General features: G+C 43.1%; 1 protein-coding gene across 8 annotated transcripts in view; it reads right to left on the bottom strand.

Annotated features, from left to right (window-relative positions):
* Positions 1 to 19,851, bottom strand: part of AKAP13 (A-kinase anchoring protein 13) — a 195,681-nt gene that overhangs the window by 108,530 nt on the left and 67,300 nt on the right. For all 8 annotated transcript variants that reach the window (XM_048956244.1, XM_048956245.1, XM_048956242.1 and 5 more), the window contains one exon: positions 9,521 to 9,817. In XM_048956244.1, coding sequence (XP_048812201.1) covers positions 9,521 to 9,817 — 297 coding nt within the window. The remainder of the gene's footprint in view (positions 1 to 9,520; positions 9,818 to 19,851) is intronic.

Genomic DNA, 19,851 nt, shown 5'->3' with positions numbered 1-19,851 from the left:
TGTACATCCAAGCCTTTTTTAGTCCCACGGCCAGGACCAGCTTTTAGGAATCTGAGAGTTATGTTATTTAACGGAACACTGATTTGTCCCAAGGCATGAAAAAAATCAATTACAACCGAAGAACAAATGCAGAGCAGTTATGAAAGAGAACAGTTTTAGCCTCTCATATGGACATAAAAATGAGGTTTTTGATTTCCTGGCTTGACTGTGCCTTAGCCCAGCTTTTCTCAGCTTTCTGCAGTAGCACTGTAATTCTGAGTAGCAACATTTATAAACTAGTAATCTCCTCTGCTGCTTTTTACGTTTAATAACCATGACTTTCTAATTCAGTAAAAGTCACTCTTGAGCCTAAGCTTTCATCTCAGAAAAGTATCCCCCCTACTCTAAAAGCTGCAGCCCGAGAACTTCCACCAGAAATGGGCTCCAGATGCACTGCTGAAATACAGCATTTGCAGATCAAAGCGTGCTGCTTCTGCAGGGAGGGAGAAAGCATTTGGGTTAAAAAACTGCAAGAAATACAAATTTGTTCTTTTAATTAACAAAGGATTTCAGTATTGACTGGCAGCAGCAAAAACAACAGAAATGCACCAGCTGAGTAAACCATGCCAATAGTTTAATACCTTTAATATTGTAGCGGTGATTTATTGGGTTATTAATTTGGTTGCCAGCCAAATCTACATAGTAAATTTAAAAAATGCAAGTGCATAATGCCTGTAAGATTTAATTATTTTTTCCCCAAGAAGCACACCCCAAGAGAAATCACTTCTGCAGTGTGCTGTTTTCTTGCCTGCTTTCTCAAGGGACATCATTAAGGCCTTTAGTGAAAAACAATGCAAAAAGAGGGAGTTATCCCTGCCTGACACACAGGCTTTTCCCACTTTCTGGATCAGCTCCTGAAGAACTGATCTGTATTCAAGAACTACAACTCCCTGGCACTGTCTCTCTTCCATATGACTCCACATAGGATCTCTGGGCTTCAAACCAATCCCTCCTCCCCAACATCCTTTTATTACTCTCAAGCAAAATCATGTTATCTTGAACAGAGGAGTGTGTCTGAATGGAGGTTCCAGCTGACCAGAGAAAAAAGAAATAGCTGGTCTTACTCACAGACAAATTCTCAGCCTATGGGGGAGTAACAACAAGGATTTTGGTATGGAGTGCAACAGCGTGTCATGCTTCAGAAATAAACAACCCAACAAGGTGGTTAATCAAAGACTGCCAGCTTTGGGCCTAAGGTATAATGAAAAATAAGACAACAAAAGGGAAAAACTACTGACGGGGCTGCAGAAAGGAGGAAGTGTGGATACAGGACTGGACTTAGAGAAAGCATATGGCCCAAATTTTACCCTGTGAACTTGTACTTGCACAGAGCTCCTACAATAACTGCACTAATAAACTGGCAGTATAATCAGCTAGCATAATTAAAACAGTACAACTCTTCCTGCCACGGATTTAGGAAGCACCACAGCACTTCTGCTGGAGCAAATGACTGCTGTCCAAGTAAAGAACATGTTGCACTGGTCTGACCACATCTGGTGCAGTAAGGATCATCTCCCACTCCAGCTGCCTTGTTGAAAGGGAACATCATCTTCCTAACTGAAACAAACAGCCTTGCACCAGGGCAGACCTGAAAAGCATAAGCATGGATTCCTGGATCAAAACACCTCTTCCTCCTTTAGCTGAGAGCTGCACAATTAGGGAGCAGCATCTTCTGCTTACCAGCTCTTGGTTCTCCAATAAAAACACACACCAACTGCAAGTTTGGAAAGGTGCCTGCAACCATGCATCCCCTGATCCACCTGGGTACCTGTCCCTACATGTATTTCCATAGAGGAATTGCTTCTCCTACTTGTCCCAAACGTTCAGGTGATTTAATCTGCTCATTTGAATGCACTTTTTGAAAATCCTGTCTTTTCTTCCCCACTTTTTAAAACCAATCTTCACTACTGTCAAATTAGTGAATACAGGTGGATGGAGGTGGTTACACATGCAACTGACCTGAACTCAGCACTGCCCCAGTGCCTCTGCACAACCACGAAGTGCACAGAAGATGAATACAAGACATGGAGCCTTGCCATCCTGAGCATATTAAACACAGACTCATTTTCCAGGTCCATTGGAAAGGATCTGCCTGACATACAGACTGGCTCCAGGCCATCCTAACAGATGGGTATGGATGATGGCAGCAAAGAGACAAAGTGCTGCACACACAACAACTGCAGGGCCCTGGGCAATGGCTTTAGAGGGGTCTGGAGTGTTTAAAACTCACACAGCTATGGTGAAAAGAAGTGTGCCATCTGTGGACTGGATTAACTACTAATATACAAGGAGAAATACATCTGCTGGTGCACAGTGTTGCTCAGAACAAGCCAAGAGCAGGTGTGCATTGAGTATAGAAGTGCTGCATGATGGAGATGGAGGGAGGATGGGCAGCATGCCTACAGCCATCCCAGCTCTGAAGGTCTGAGGCTTATAGCGTGGGATGCTGGAAATTCAGTCAATGATTACAACGTCTTGTCATGGTGCAAAATTCCTTTCGCAGCTATGGAAGAACAACAGAAGCTTTAACCAGCAGTAGCCAGAGCTCCTTCTACCACATCACGCATGAGCTCCTCATCTTAAAATGGCTGTCCTGTAAAAAAGGTTCTTGTAATTAGGAAAACTGTGGAAACACAAGACACACGATACTGGAAAGACCAAAGTTGTTTTTGTTCCTTTCTTGTTTCCTAGTAATAGGCAAGAGTTGAAACATATGATTATCGTCCCATAATGGCAGGGCACTCTAATCCAGCTGGCAAAACAGAAGACTTTAGATGTATTATTTTAATTTTTTTTTCTTTTTTTTTTCAGCTGTGACACATGAACAATTTATCTGAGTAGCTAAGGTCAAAATTTCCATAGAAGAATATCAAATGTACTTTGCTAACTGTAAATGATTAAGGCTTAAGGTGCTTTTAGCACTACATAAAAAAACACAGAAGTAGAAGAAAGGGAAAAAAAAAGGTTTGGGTATGACACATCTGAGAGCACACAAAAAGTAAGAACTTGCATTGTAATCCTGATTAAATAAAAGGGGGAAAAAAAAAGAAAGAAAGAAAAATCAACTAACCTCTGTATTTCTTTTTAAAATGTGCTTCTTATTTATTTAGAGAAATCCATGCTGAATGGCTCAGTTTACCCTCCATACCTTGAGACAGCTCAGTAAAGAGAAAGCCATGGATTGGAACAGCTCAAAGAATCTCTTGCTACTCTTCCCATGATAGTGACTTCCCCTTGTTTCTCACCCAAAACTACGTATTGTAAGCAAATTCTAAGGGCTACCATCAAATCTTGTTTATGGCTGAAAGGGTTCTCAGTGCTCAGATCAACCCTTGAGCAAAACCCCGAAACAAGCCGTCACCTGGCACTCGAGAAGGCAATGGTACTAAAGGAAGGGCAAGGTGGAGACACAGAGGTTGGAGTTATGAGTTCAGTTAATACAAAATGTGGGTAATTCTTTTTTAATCCTATAAACAAGACTTTTTCAAAGCACACTGAAAGATCTTCATGTCCCTACTCCCACTAACACCTAAGGGAACAGAAGCACCTTAATGCCAATGGTTTCTCAGCCACAGACACCGGCTGAACATTTTCTGCTTCCTATTTTGCAATGCAGAGTGCATTAAATTCAGGGAAGGAACATATTTTTTTTCATCTTATCAAGTACTGTAGCTGAACAGCCTGCTTTGTGCTGTTTGCTCAGAGAAGATCATGCCCATTTATACTGCACAAGCCTTTATCAGAGGGCAGAGAGAAAGGTGAGAAGCAGATAGGAAAGAACACCAGACTCAGGGAAAAGAAAACTGGTAACTATTATCCTGAAAGCATTTCAGTAGAAACTATAAACGGAGTGCAGGAGATGAACAGATTAAAGCTTTATGTCTGGAAAATACCATCAGCCACCTCCCTTTAACGTGCTCCAGTGGAGAAAAAAAGGTAGCTCCTAATTTCATTGTAGTCAGTCCTGAAAGTTTGTTGTTTTTTCTTCCTAGTAAGGCTTTTTTGTTGCTGCTACTGCTCTCTTCAGACATTCTGTTTCTGTTTTCAGTATCCTCTTGAGATCTTTCTGATCTCTACTGATGTGGTCCATTGCACTGAACACTGCAATCCTTCTGGGTTCCACGCACCATTATTAAACGTAACTCCCACCTATTTCAGACTGGGCCAAGGCAACTTCTTCCTCACCACCTCCTCCCCACTGAGCTCACAGAGCTTTATTTCTCAAGAAGCATTATTGCATATGGATGTTTGCTATTCAGTGCTTCTGGGAAGCTGCACATATTCAAGACGTCTTCAAGACGTCAGTAACTGCATTCCTAAGGCCCGGGAGATGCTAAGTGTTTTATCTGCTAAGATGGCATTCTGGTTATCTGCCTGCAGTCGATGCTATCTTGCAGCTCATCAAAGGGACAGATTTTCCCAATGTTCTCATGGGGAATCACTTGCTCTCATGGCTGATCATCACTGCACTCTGAAAGCACCAACCTGAAAAGCTCACACCACCAAAACCAGAACCAGTCTGGATTTCACCACTTATTTTGATGAGCAAAGTGAACAGACTGTTTCCCAAAAGAAGTTTTGAAAGCAGTCTGTTCACTACTGATAGATAACTCAAGGATTAAGTTCTCTAAGCTTTCCATACCTTAGGTACTCCCTTATATTTTTTTGTCATCTTTTTCTCCCTACTGCAGCACAAACAAGCCATAATTATTACTCATACCTCCAAATATTCTGCTCTGGTTTTCTAGTTAGTTTATTTTCTGCTTAATCATTTAAAATAGAAAATTACAGTCCTGCATTTATGTTGCATATATCCTCAGAATACATATTAAATTTTGATTTCTAGATATAAAGTATAACCCATCTGTTCAATTTCAACAACAGCCCTCTGAATGTCACAGGGAACAGTAAATAACCCTACGCTTAACAGCACTAACAACTATGTTCTTTAGAAAGTTACAGTGCACTTGCAGTAATTAAGACAGACATGATAACACAGCACCTGAAAGTAATGCTGTGTTTGGAACACCATGGTAACAAAAGTCATCCTTAATTACAGATAGTCTGAAATAAACTTGGGATGCCATCTGAGTTCATTCACATGAGTTGATAATTAAGGGCAAAGCCCAGGAAGGACAGTGCACAGCAGGTAAGAGCACAGCACAGCTCACCCAGCTGCCCTGGGACAGCAGCAGCATGCATGGAGAGGGCTGAGACATCTATGCCCAAGGTGGTTTAGATGAACTCTGGACTTGGAATGCAAAGCCTTCAACCTGCACGTGTCCATGCAAAGCCCTGCAACACAAGCACATGCTTCTGTACAGCATTGTGTGTGGTGGACTTGATGATCCTGAAGGTCTTTTCCAACCAAGATGAAGCACCAGGTGGGATGTGGTACCCCCCTCACCCAAAGTCCCATGACCTGACCTGCATAACTGGCACAACAGCTTCATATTCCCTGTGAAATATTTTTTGTGTGTGGATAAACAGGTACCTACTGAAAAGTTACTGCAAGACTTCCTGGAGCCCTTTTCTCTAAAATATGGGTTAAAGGCTTCTCTGGGGGCTTCTTCAAATAGCAAATAGGAGGCTGTACCTCAAGCAGGTGGGTTCACGGAGAAGGAGGAAAGTAAGTGGTAGAGACTGGGAAGGCAATTTGGGTCAGCTCACTCTGCACGGGAACAGAGTGCTGCTGAAAATGCCCTGAATCTGAGTACCCCCCTGACAGCAGCTGATGTGAGGAAAGCTTGAGAACAGGCTTTATACATATATGTATTTTATTGGGGAAAGTTATCCATACAGAAGCTGTTACTCAGAAACCCAATTAAAGCCCAGTCATGATCAGCTGTAGGTGTCCCTGTTCACTGCAGGGAGTGGGACCAGACGACCTCTAAGAGTCCCTTCTGACTCAAATGATTCGATGATCGCACCAGAAGGGCAAAGAAACGGGAGTAAAGAATTTCACCTTTCCATGGAAAAGCAAACAAGAACTCTGAGGTGAGACCACTGACCAACAGTTTCAGAGAAGAAGATTCTGTTTTCTGAACTAGCTTTTCTTGCCAGGGGCTCCCCATGTACAGCCACTGCCCTCCATCACACAAGCATTACAGACGCTGGCAGGACCAGGCTGGGTACCACACTCCACACCATTGGCTGCTGAACACAAAGCTTGTCATCAAAGCCCAAGTCGTACAAAAGGAGAGTTTGGTGCTAAATTTGGCACGGCAGGCTCAAACAGAGCTTGATGAGATTCAAATGAATCCAATTTTTTCAACAGGTTTTAGGTGAAGAACTAAAGCCTGTGATCACAGATTATTTCAGACTTTTTTTGCTGTACCAGAGTAACATCAACTAATAAATACTGGTTTTGAGCAATGTTAACCAAACAGCTGCAATAATATTACCATATGGATTAGATTAATCAATCCTGCTCAATGCATTTAATTTTGGGACAGTTTCTTTTTAAGCAGTAAGAAGTTTTTGCCTTCTGGACCAGCAAATGAGAATACTGTACACAAACATACTGGGATTGGAAATACGCTGTTGAGCCATACAGGAATACACACTGAGTTTATTTTCAATTTGTTCAAATGAAAATGATGTCTAAAGAGATAAAAAGACAGAAATGCAAAGAAAGCATAGTGTGAAATACTACTGGGATTACTGAACCTGAGGAAACTTCTCTTGCTGAATGGCAACAGCTAGCTTAAATAGGTTATGGGGGAAAAAAAAAGAAAGGTGTTTCACTGGAATGCTTACAAATGTCCTCTGGCTGTTTTAAATAATGTTAGAGGTATTTCTAGCCCACAGCTGAAGCAATGCATTCTTAACAATTTGGATGTATAAATGCACCACGCCTTTAATCTAGAGCAATGGCAAACTCTTGAAGAATGAAGACCCTGGTTTGGCAACCGAAACATAAGCAAGCACATAGTTCTTACATAGCTTTGGACCACAACAATGCTGCACTTTTACTTACTCAGTGTTATGGCAGCATCTTCCCTGTCCTTTGGAGCGTGACAGCAATTAACTCCTTGTGTTCTGCAGGAAGAGTTGGGAATGGGCAAAGGAAAGGAGAGGCCTGTGCAGAGCCAGCCCCCCTCACAAGCCTGCACCCTGGAGCCACCATCCAAGCTCTTGCTGCAGAACCGCAGCCACTTCACGCCTATCTCCAGACTGGAGCCCTTAGAAATACCTTCTTTCAAACATGCTTCACAGCAATGCCCACCTCATAACAGCACTTCTGTGCCCAGATTGCTGGCTGAGGCTCTCCGCTCGCTCTGACTTTCAGAGGTTTTGCTAAACAGCAGCGTTTTGTTTCCAACCCACAAGAGCCCAAAGAGAAATGTCAGCTTAGAAGCAGCGTGAAAGTCTTTCAAGAAAGGATCTGACATTTTCTTTTGTTCTCATTTCTATAGCATTTTCTCCTTCAAGAAGGTTATTTGAAGTATATGGCAGTGACATTTAGCGAAACGGGAAATATGAACTGAGATAACTGTTCATAGGTAGTGATGCAATGAAGGATGGGCGGTCCCACTAGAGGGGCACTGACCAGAACATGTGCATAATTGTTCTCATGCTCCCCCAGTTTCAATCTGTGCAATGATTTTTCCACTTTCCCAACCCAGATTAATGCACAAGCACCACCACTACAGAGGTGCTGTTTTCCTAATGTAGCTCTCCATCATGAATCAGAGACATCTCTCCAACCTTGTTCTCCCAAAACAGGGTTACGTGACCAGAAGGATGCTTATATATACAAATCTTTCCTGTCACAATCACAAAAATTCCCCAAAAGTCCCTGTGTATAATCAGCTTACTGAAAAAGAACTACCAGATATATCTGCCTCCAGACCAAAGCCAACCAGGAGATGAAAAACAGACCAAGACATCAACAGATTGCCCTTACTCAGTTACATGTGAAAAAACTTACTGCAAGAGAACATTTTATTAGACCAGCACTCTTAGATGAAGGTTGCATTTACTGCTGCTGAATGCCACAGCATGTACCACAGTGATTTTCAGGCACAGAAGTGTATGCCAAGCAAATCCTATGGCAAATCCATAAGCAAATCCCTTCCCTAACTTCTGATTTTTCCAAAGAGGAACCAAAGACCAAAAAAAAAAAGAAACTAGATCTGAGCCTTCCTGCAAAATCAGTAACAATCCAGTGCTTCAATTGAAATTTCCATTAATAAAGAGCACTTTGCCAATCTTTTACAATATTTTTACCACTTCAGTAAAGCAGAAATTCCTGCATTATCACGGCTTTCTAAAATGCAAAAAGAAACATCAGCGTCTTCCATGGAGAGGGAAAAGATACCAAGTGTTTATCTCCCAGTAAACAGACAACAGCATCTGAATTTCTATCCAGAAACCACTAAATACGATCACATCACTGAACCTCTGCTAATGCTGCTTTGACTGCCTGCCCGTGCATTCATGTTTACAAAAGCAGTCACTGAGGCAGTGACAATTAAAGCAGGAAAAATCCTGCAGAAAACCCCATCAGGGCAAGCAGAACTGCAGCCACTGTGCTGAACAACTCATTCCTGTTTCAGTGTTTAGGCTGGTATATCCCATAACAGATAGGGAATGCCTCACAGCCACATTCCTCATGTGAAACTGTTTGCCAGAATACCTTAGAAATTTATGGCAACACTGGAATTAGCCCCAGAGTGCACCAGTATGCTTCCTTAAAACTTCCCTGTGACAGAACTCCAAGGCTACAGCCATGTCACAGCATCTTGAACGTGTTGGCTCTGCTGCTTTTACTAGAGGTTTTGGGCCAGCACTGACCTCTATTTATAAGCTCTCCGTAGCACTCTCTGCTATGGTTAAGGGCTCACGTTAGCCAGGCTTTCCCACTTTTATTCTGTTTTATTTGCAGAATTATCTGGGCTCATTTTAGGGAAGGTCTGCGCTCACAGACAGCTGTACAGGCAGGGATGCAGGACTAATCCTCAGGGTGCTTTGGCATCAAACATGCTGCCTGTAGGCAGCCTGCCAGCTTCTCCAAGAGAAATCAGATGCGTTTTACGCACATTACAGTTCCTCTGCACCTGTGCTATAAAACCAGTGTTTAGCAAACACACCAAGGCTGTGGCACAAGGCCAAAGCATCAGGCTTCCTCCACAGACCCATCTTTTTCAGGAAATCAAAGAAATGTGATGCTGATGCATGCATAACACGGCACAGACAAAAAACCCCTATCTGCACGTGTTGCAACACTGACCACTTACCACACTGCGTCCTATTTTATAACAGAAGATAAAGAAAACATGGGTGACCTGTATTTCAAAGTGGCTGAAATGCAAAGTGTAGGACACAGACACAGTACGACACGTTGATATACAGCCTGTCCCATTTCTGTGCACTAAGACCAATGAATATTTTGAAAGACAAGCGGATGGCTCCCAGAGCAGAAGGCTTTTAACCCCTCTCCCCACCCACACCTCACACACATCCCCCTGCTTCTCACCGTTGAGGGACTGATCCGTTCCCAGCACGTTCCATTCTGCAGGCAATTTCAGGTGTCGAAATGCCAAAGCCACTTTCTCATCCAAAATGTCCACATCAGCAGCAGGTGGTCTCGACTGGTCCAAGAAACGGGTGAAGTTTAGTGCCTGCTGGTTCCCTGCGTAGGTAGCCAGAAACTGGGCTGCATCGTAGGCTTCATCCTGGATGAACTTGAAGCTCTCTTCTGCCACCACCAGAACAGGGCGACCTTCCTTAGAGGCACAAAGTGCCACCTTCACCGTCTCACAGCAGTCATGGCCTGCAAAGAAAACCAAGGGAAATTGTAGAAGAGAACAGTCGAGTGCTGAAGAAAGCCACAACTGAGCAGCATTTTTGACACACACATTCCTTATATTAAATCAGATAAATACAAGTTATCAAGAGTCACAACTCTAAATTAAAAGCTATCTTGGGACCTCAACGTGTTTGAAGAGAAAAAAGTATTTTTTGTAGATTTTTAAAGATGTGTAATCCTTCTGTTTGGTATAATATAGAGCCAGAAATATCTAAGCAGCTCTACTCTGACCAGCCTATTTTGGATCAGCTACAAGTAAATTCAAGAGCACTTGGTAACGATTTTGCTAATGCACCCATGGGATTTATGATCCAATCAGCCAGATTATAGGGTCAGACAAACTTTTTCTTTCCATCTCCACTCGGGAACTCACCAGAAAGTAGAACCTGAGAGAGGAAAAGCTCCTGCTCCAAAAGCTGGCACAGCACTTGGCTTACACAGCAACCACCGCAACATCACCTAACACACAGACCTACAAAGCAGCAAGAGCTGGTAGAGCGCAGCCTGAAACACAAAACTAAAACTAAGCTTCTGCTAAATAAAAACCCAAAATGGCTTCTTTCCATATTTACCAAATAAAAATGGTAGAACTTTGATACATTTATTTAATTAGGGCCCAAAGCAGCCAGTGCTGGCAGTTGTCAGACATGCCCCTTCAATAATAAGGTTCGTGTTTCAAGTTCACTGTGCAGCACAGCTCCTTGTTCCAGTGTCAGCCTGACGTCAGTGCTGTTTTTGCCAGAACAGCATGGACCCTGCACTAATTACTGGAAAAGCTTCTTTTTGCACATGACCTCAGCATCTAACCACATTCATGGAACCCTACTTAATTAAATACAAAATGACGATTTATTTTTAAAGGCTCGAAAATTCTCTTTAAGCCCCTATTTGTGGTCAGTGGGAAAGTTTCCTTCTTGTGTCGAGGCTCTTTGCTGTTGATTTCGCTCACAAAAGGAAAATACGTCCCTAATCTCTGCAGCCATTCAGCCAACCTTCCAGATCTGCTCTGAGGCTTTTGGCAGCTGTACAGGTTTGTCTGCTGAAAGAGGCAATCCTGAAGTTAATTGAGAGGTCAAAACTGCTATTCGGACACTGTGGGTAACACCAAAATTGTCAGAGATGAGGCTGTGTGACTTCCTATGGAGAGCAAGCGCAGCTGGAAACATATCAAAGGAAAATGATGTGAAAGTTGAAGGAACAGATACACTAACACTGACATTGCAACAAAGAATAAGAGCGGGAAGACCTTTGGGGGCTCTCTGGAAGCTATGGAGAAGTCTAACTTGGAGGAAAGCACAAGATACTCTTTCTAAAGCAGCAAGGACTTGGAAAAGTTACACGTGCATTCAGAGTTTAATTCATCACCATCTGATGGGACTGGCAGCGGCCCTGAGGAAGCACATCACAAATTACCTCCATCCTCACTGAGGCAGCCTCAAATATCCAAAGGAGAAGGCACAATTTTGGGGGAACTCCTCTTCAGTGTAGACCTTTACAACCTTCCTCATATAACTTCTTGCTTTGCTCCTTCTAAAGATATCAGAACGAGGAGCTAAGAAGACATACTAACATGGTTTAAAACCTCTACCAAAGCCCTGAGCCGCACACAGTGTGCAGAGCCATCCTGCGAAAGCTGACTCGAGAACTCTGAACTTGGCTCTTCCCCATGCAAAGAAGTGGAAGTTTACTAAAATGCAAAGTTGGTTTTTTTGTTTTTTGGTTTTTTTTTTTTTTTTTTTTTTTTAATAATAAAAGATTGAAATATTGCTTAATCACATGAGAAAAGCTAAACCTTTGATTTTTACTTTTTTTTAAGCTATTTTCTCTCTATTCCCATAAGAATCCCATCTGCAAAGCAACCTAGAAAACAGCTACTCTGCCAGAAAGGCAGCTGAGTTTCAGGAGTGAAGCTGCAGACAAGCACAGCCTGCTCGCAGTCAGAGAACCACTGCAGGAGTCACTTCAGTCACTTCTTCATGAGGAAAGCTGCTCTATTATGACAGCAACACAAACTTCAGTAGAGCAACGTAGTTGCCTTCAACCAGCACATCAGACTAGACGAGCTGTGATCTGCTTGCACTGAACACGTGTGGGACTCCAGCCTTGCAGTGCATTTAAGTAAAGCCACAGAAGCACAGATGCAACACAAGCAGAGGTGACCACCAGATCAAGTCCTGAATCACAGCCAGACGTGGTTCTCCTGAAAGCCCCACTAGCATCTAATGCAGCCTTGAAAAAGAGGTGCCTGAGCCGACAATCCATGGACATCTGACAGGATCAAACAAGCATCCTGCTAAACCCTTGGGAATGTTATTCCAAAGGGCAACCCCTCACAAGGCTTTGATGTTCTCCTTTCCTACATCTGACGAGATGTCAAACTGGGGGTTAGGAGTCTGGGACAGGTTCTGACTTTGGCAAAGAGTTCAAACACAGGAGGAGCAATTAAGTAACAAGCGTGGCAAATAGTAAAAGATTGCTCAAGAGGTCTCTGCCCCCTGCTTTGAAAGAGCCACAGGGACGTCACCAGCAAAGAGCTCAAACACCCGAGCACACACAGGACCTTCTGCAGGAACAGCCAGTGCAGCAAGGCTGCTCTCCACATCAAAGACCTGCTTCCTACCCTGGGATAACAGTTGAACTTCAGCAGCCCTTTTCCCAGAGCACGTTAAGCAGTGTTAGGAAAAGTGCGCTCAGCTTCCTGGCACCCTTGGGAGATAAATGGTTATCATCCACAGAGCGAGCCCAAAGCTGTTTGCATGAGGTTAAGGAACTTGCCCAGGATCACAAAGAACTCAGGGCAAGGTTGGAACAGATGCTATTGCTCTGAATGGTCTCCTTTCTGCTCCAGCAGGCAGACAACAGTTTACCCTTAGCAGGATGAAGGATGGACCCATGCATGATGCTGGTGTGCAGCATCCATCACCCAGCCTACAAACAGCGCGTACAGCACCACGAGCACCACAGCACATGGCCATTAACTGCTGTGCTCCTTCCAGACGCAGAACAAAGCTCTGCAGGCTTACTAAAAACGTAAAAAACCCGGGTGCATCAGGAGGAACCATCAGCTTACTTATAGCCTACCTGTAACATTTGTATTTCAGAAGGTTCAAAACATGGGGGACCGAATAAATTACACACATGGCTGCACCCACAGAGGGCAGGAGAAATCCAGGCATTTTAGAGCTCAAACGGGTTTGCGATGCTGCGTAACCTCTCTGCAGATTGCCTTCACTCTCCTCCAGAAATCCGGACATCTGGCCAAACAAGCAATCCAAAGCAAATGGTAACATTCTGAACACTGCCACACTATTACCATCCAGCAATATTCCAACTTGAATTCTAACTTTTCCAACAAACGTAACAGTGTTTCTACCGTTGCTGTTTGCTAAGGTCTCAGGCTATTTGCTGGCATCCACACTGTTCTCTTCTTTGTACATTTTTTTGCCACAGTATGAAATTTCATCATTTATATGCTAGCTTAACTGTTATAAAAGTCAAATAATCCACCCCTTAATTCTTCTTGTATTGAATTTTCCCTCATTTCTCCTGTTCCTCAATTATTTCAGATTTAGAAGCAACTCAATACTTAGGAGCTGTTCTAGGATCTGCCAACATATTGCAGGAAAAATACAGAAATTTACAGAAACTTTCCAGTCTGCACAGAGATGGGTGCAGCAGTTGCTTCTGCCACGATAAAGAGAATTCCCCAGTTTCACAAACCCATGCTTTAAAAATTGTTTAAAGCAAGACAACAAGTCTTCAATTACCGAATTCCTTACTAGGCCACTTACTGGAACTTGCTTTGGGCAATACACAACAACAAAAAACAAGGAACACGAAGCTCTGGCCTCTCTGTACTCAACCCTGATGAGATGAGATGCACTGGTATGATAGCACTGCCTCTTCTACACAACAACATTTGCAAAATAATACTGTAAAAGGTGGAGATGCTCAGCTGCAGGGATTTTATAGATAAGTTAATGTATAGTCTTAGGCTTGGCCATCCAAGTAGTATCCATTTTACTGACCTGGGGTGTGTTTAAAAGGGTGGCAGCAATGACTCTGAATAGACTTTTTATCATCAAACAAGGCACACATGGAGACAAAACATCGTTGCTTCGAAGCAGAGCTGTTACCAAAACATGATTTCATTTCCTACTCCTCTGAAAGTGGAAATCCTGTCCAAGCCACCTATTTTCAGAATTAACATTTGAGATATCAGACAATGGCCCCCCAGCCTGGGCAGCTATTTAAAGCACTGCTGGAAGCACATGTTTAGGTTTGCCTGGTTGGTGACTTCTGTGCTAACTGCGTCCTCTGAGTTATCCTGGTGGGGCTGTATAAAGAGATCTTATATGGAGGTCTAAACAGGACAGGAAAGCCAGACAGTGAATGCTGTGAATCTCCCAGAGTATTTTCAGTCTGCATCCAACAGATGTTGCCATCTGGTGGCTTGTAGAAAGGCAAGTCAAGGGATCTCCTGTGGCCACTTGAAAAAAGCTCTCTCCTTCAGAAATCCCAAATTCTGGTTCTGAAAACTAAAGCCCATGCTTGACACGTCTGATGCACAGTTGCTGTATTTACTCTTGCAACATAAGAGACCTTATGAAATACACAGGCCAGTAAAAGTGATGGACAGGAGCCTTTGTTTTTCATTACAAATCCTGTACTATTGTAGAAGATTGTTTTAGGTCCTTTACGCTGGAAAGGTCAAATATAAATTGGTAGAAGCACAAGACCCCACACATTACCTCATAAATAACTTCAATACAAATTCAGTCATTTTTTCCTGTCACTGAGGTCATCTAGAAGTAGCATCACTTCCTTCTGATTGCACTGCCTAGAGCAATTAAGTACACCAAAGAGAATGGACTGCAAAAAGTCTTCTTGGCTATGCTGTTCTGTTCTATTTTAGGGGGGTTTTGTTCCATAATTAAGAGTATTTTAAAATCCACAACTAGCATTGCCAAGAGATCACTTGTTATGCAACTTGTTTACCCTTTTGGTCTCCCAGTACGAAGATTGCAATTCATGAAGTATAGTTTTTTCTATGAAAAGTTGTTTCCTAAGGGAAAACAGTCTGTGGAAGAAGAGAATAAAGCAGGAACACATGTAAAGGATTTCACAGTAAAACAGAAGTTTGAAATGAAGATATTTCCAAGCTAGCTGAAATTCATTTTACTTTATCCTCTCAACTAGGAGAAAGGAAGGAGGAATGAAACAAAGCAAAGGACTACAGGAATTCGGAACGAACGCACCTTGAGCTCTGGCAGCTCAGGGCCATGCCCTGTAGTGAAGAGCCTTTTCCTGATATCCAGTCTGACCATGCTCTGACACAGCTCCATGCTATTCCCTTAAGTCCTCTCACTGTCACCAGAGAGAGGAGATCAGCTCTGTGAGGAAGCCATAGGCGGCCACCAGGAGCTGCAGGCTGCCATGAGGCCTTCCCTCAGCCTGCTGTGCTTCAGGCTGAACAAACCAAGGGACTTCAGCAGCTCCTCGCACATCTCGCCCTCTAGACCTTCCAACCGTTTTTGCTGTCCTTCCTGCTGCTCCCCTTCCCTTCCCAGATACCTGCTAGTTAAGCACAAAGCCGCATGGTGCCTGATGGAGCAGCCATTGCATGATGCACACCGCACACACAGCACTGTGAGCTCCTCCAAACACAGCTGGCAAAGTTCTCCCCAAATCTGCCCAACAGCTTGCTGATCTCAAGCTCTGCTACACACTGCAGTTGGGGCTTTTGACTCATGTGAACAGGGATGAGGCCGTTCCTTTTTTATTGTTTTGTTTCCCAGATCACAATTGCAGGCTTGATTTATTTTTGTTTTCAGTGGGGGAAAAACTGCTTCAGAAGCAGAGGCAGGAGATGAGGCTGCTGCCTTGTATTCAAGTTTCACTTCCCTGTTTTGACAAACTTTCTGTACCACCACGTGCCATCCGGTCAGCCAGTCAATGCCTCCACTCTACCCTCCCTACCCTGCAGAGATGTTGGGAAGAAAAATACATTAAAGATTACGACAGGCTCAGTTGCTACGCTAACAAGGACTTATTGAAATGCTCAGTTTATGACTGACAGTAAGCAGGACGAGTTTCTCTTAACATAAACAGACACAAACTAGCTTCAAACTATGTAATTCCAGCAGCAAAAAAAACCTGCTTAGCCACAGCAGCAGAGGTGGTATCACTTTCTACATCCTTCCCCACTTAGACTATTGGTATTTTCTTAGTTCTGCAAAGCCAGTGGCTATGCTTTAACTACCAATGATAATCAAACTAGAGAAACACACAACAACACACAATTTTCTGCTTGGTTATTACAAAAAAAAAATTATTCTCAGAAAGAGTAGCAATGCATTGGAACAGGCTGCTCAGGAAGGTGGTGGAAAAGGATAGTGGAGGCCACAAGCATGGGCTGAAGGTTGGACTGGATGATCTCAGTGCTCTTCCTTAACTTCAGTGATTCTATGATCTCTGCCTGCCACACAGATGGACCTTAACACTGGAACTATCTGACAAGGGAATGTTTTAAATTGTTCCACAGAACTATGAAGTATCTCTGGTGGAGAGGAAAATTTCTTTAATTATAGAAAATTTAGATTAGATCATCTGGAAATTGAAACATCTCAATCATCACAATAAAGCAGTAGCAAACAAATCTTTTTGTTATTTTTCATCGAGGCAAGCAGAAGCTTAGTGGGATGATGCAACCTGATCTGTCCTAGGCTAGCACAAGAGGTACTGGAAGTCTACAAAAGAATCACTGCCTAATTCTTGCAACTCAGGAGTTTATTCTGACAGTTATGACAGATCAGTTGAGAATCTGTTTCTTATAAGGGGAAATTATTTCTCCTAAATTTGTAATATAGCCAAATGTGGGGGCAGGATAATCACCCATCCCATCCTTCAGAGCAAGAACAAATCCACAGTTATTACTCATCCTTTGCGTGATTTCTGAATCGACACTTACCTACATATTCAGGTATCTTTCTCAAGGCACTGAAGCTAAAAAGATCATTAGATGCACAGTTTTTTCCCTAAACCAACAGAAGACTTCTAGCACTGCGGCCTAGCAAAGGATTAACAATCCTAGGCTGCTTCCAACTTTCCTACTAGGGGCTGGCAAATGCTGTTGATCATGTAAACAAGGCAGCAAACCAGGATACATCCTACATCCCTGAAATCTCTGGGGTCTCATTGCTGCCTCCCTTTTTCGTATAGTGTGATTCAAAATTTTACTGTATGTGTTCTGAGCACCTTTTTCCTTTTCTTTGTAACACTTTCATAGTCTTTTCCTGTCCAAAAGACTCCCTAGCACATATGCACCTGGCTACCAGAATTCAAGATGCTTTCACTTCAAGCTCTATAGCACACGCAGCTGTCAGTCTGCAAGCAAGCTTAACCTCCTGTAAAATAACAGATCCTTCCCTACAGGTCATCCAGGACCCATCATTTGCACTGACAACAGAGTGGTTACTCTTCATTCAGGAACAACAGATTCTCTGCTGTGAATCTTTCTCTACATTAAAAAATATAATGGACATCAGTATTTTCCCCCCAGGGCCTCCTCATTTCTCTTGAAATCTACACAGACAAGGTTCAAGACGCTGGCTGACATTCAGATCAGGCTGTAAGCCCTATTCTCTGAGTAGGCATGGGGCACCAGGCCGTGATTCCAGCAAGAGAAGTTTCTGGCTAGCCAAGTTGCATAAAAGAAGGTACAGCAGGACTGGCAGCCAGATGCTGTTTGGCATGGTGGACAAAGTGGCAGTGCTTCAACACTGGCTGTTGTTTTCTTTTCCTCTCATTCATATCCTCTTGCATCCTTAAATCAAATATGCTTACAGCTTCAAATGTCTGCTCCTCACAGAAGTTTCTAATCTAAAATGTTAGGGAGATGAATCTGTAGAGGGAACTAATGTACTTTACACCACCATGGAGGAAAAAAAAACACTTTTACACCTAAGTTAAAATTCCCTAAAGGCAACCAAATCTGCATGCAACATTCCAACATTTTATTATGCTCTAACAAATGCTGTATAGAGAAGGCATAGCCACTACATAGATTCATGACATAAGCCATGGGAACCTGAAAGCCCATTCTCCTTCCTTTATAAGGAATGTATAATGCATAAGGAATTTGTATAATTTATTAATTATCAAGACACTGAGTGTGGGAAGTTCCACAGCACCATCCTGTGAGCATCAGTGCCAGGGACACACCAGCAGCTGCGGAGTTGCAACTGATAGAGAGTACATGACAAAACAGAATGCAAAATCTAATGTTGCAGTTGAAAATCTTCTCTAAGAAAAAGCTGCTCCCATAAATTTACAATCAGATACCCCTTCTTTTATTATGAAATAAAAAGCTTCCACTTCAACATTGGAGAGATATAGCTAACAGTGCCGTTCAAAGCTAATGATAAAGATGAGATAAGGAAGAGGCAGACTGTTCTGGTACCTATATAAAATACAGCAGTCATTTGACTGCAGTTGTATGCTTAATTAGATAAAGCGTTTCAGGATACGCAGAATTTTCACATGTGGGAATCCAGAAGGTATTCCAAACAGTTTACATCTCCATTCCATTTTCTGTAATTTCTCATCTGAAATGACCTTTTTTTTTTTTTTTTTAAATGTGATTTCATTTGAAAGTTTTGCTAAAAACACTCAATTTTGGCAGCAAATGTAATTAAATTATTTCCCTTTCTGTTTCTTACACCCCTACACATCACCAAAACAACTAACAAAGAAAAAAAAAAACAAACCAGCCTTTTGTTTTAAAATTAGCTCTAACAGAATTACAGCTCCCCCTGCAACCACAGATGAAGACTTTGAACTGCATGAAGCCATGAGGACACAAGAAGAGGATGAAGAAAGAGCCATGGGCTACGAAGGGAAGCAGAGGAGGTGGAGGGCAAGGCTGGCGGAGGGCTTGGAGTGTTTATAACAAATCAGCCCTCCCTGCATCCACCAGAGCCTCCAGCAGCTGCTGCGCTCCTAGGGATGTGCAACAGTGTGCCAAGGTAAAGGAAAGATGCTCCCAGATGAAAGAAGGTCAAGGTTCTGGCTGCAAGCTGTCTGCAGAACTTGCTGGCACAGCACTGACTGCCTGCCTGGGCTGGGGTGTTCAAACAGGGCTGGTCTCCCACACACCGCCTCCTGTTCATGGCTAATCCTGCTCAGAGGTCAAATATCGCCAGCCGTGAGTCACCACAGCATCTCCCAGGCAACTGGTCGAATATACGATGTAAACACACGATTACAGATTGACTGCAGGGATCAGGAAGGAGAAGGAGGAGGAGGAAGAGCTGGGCTGAAATAAGTCATGCTTGTATTAAACTCAGTGCTGCAGTAACACTGGACAAGCACGTCTGTGTCAGCAGGATAGCATGATTTCCTCCTCTCACTTTGCTTCTCCCCAGCATCTTCTTCACTGAAGTCTTTTTTTCCCCCGCAGATAATTTCTCCAAAACGAGGTACAAACACAGGAGGGGCTGTTACACAAATGGCTGCATTTAAGAAGTCACCCTCACTCTCAGCCATTCTTCTAGTACACGTGGGCCTGCCTCTCCCTGAGGCCCCTGTTTAATGTTGGTCTGATCTAAGCTGCATCACGGGATAACAGTCATCCTTATGGAATATCCAAGAAACAAAATCATCACGCAACTAAACCAAAAAATATAAATTCCCATTATAAATGAAGGAACAATCGAAAGCAATTACCTCCTTTCCCTCTGAATCAGAAGCAGAGTCAGATTTCCCACTTGTTACAACTAATGGCAGCAAGAGCAGCCCAGGGAGCCCTCCCCAGTGACTCAGTTAGTCTTGGGGCCAGCAGGACAGGGGAAGCAGAGCCACGGAGCTGGGGACAAGCCATGGCCACCAGCCAAGCCATGGCACTGAGGATGCCCAGGCAAATGCTGTAGGAAAGCATTACTGCTGCCCGGAAATCCCATCAAGTATTCTGGTTCCTGAAGGCAAACACAGCATCCTTT

The sequence above is a fragment of the Lagopus muta genome, chromosome 10 (assembly GCF_023343835.1).
Source record: "Lagopus muta isolate bLagMut1 chromosome 10, bLagMut1 primary, whole genome shotgun sequence".
Classification (NCBI taxonomy): domain Eukaryota; kingdom Metazoa; phylum Chordata; class Aves; order Galliformes; family Phasianidae; genus Lagopus; species Lagopus muta.
The sequence above is the reverse complement of the archived record's forward strand: the minus strand, read 5'-3'. Positions and strand labels throughout refer to the sequence as shown.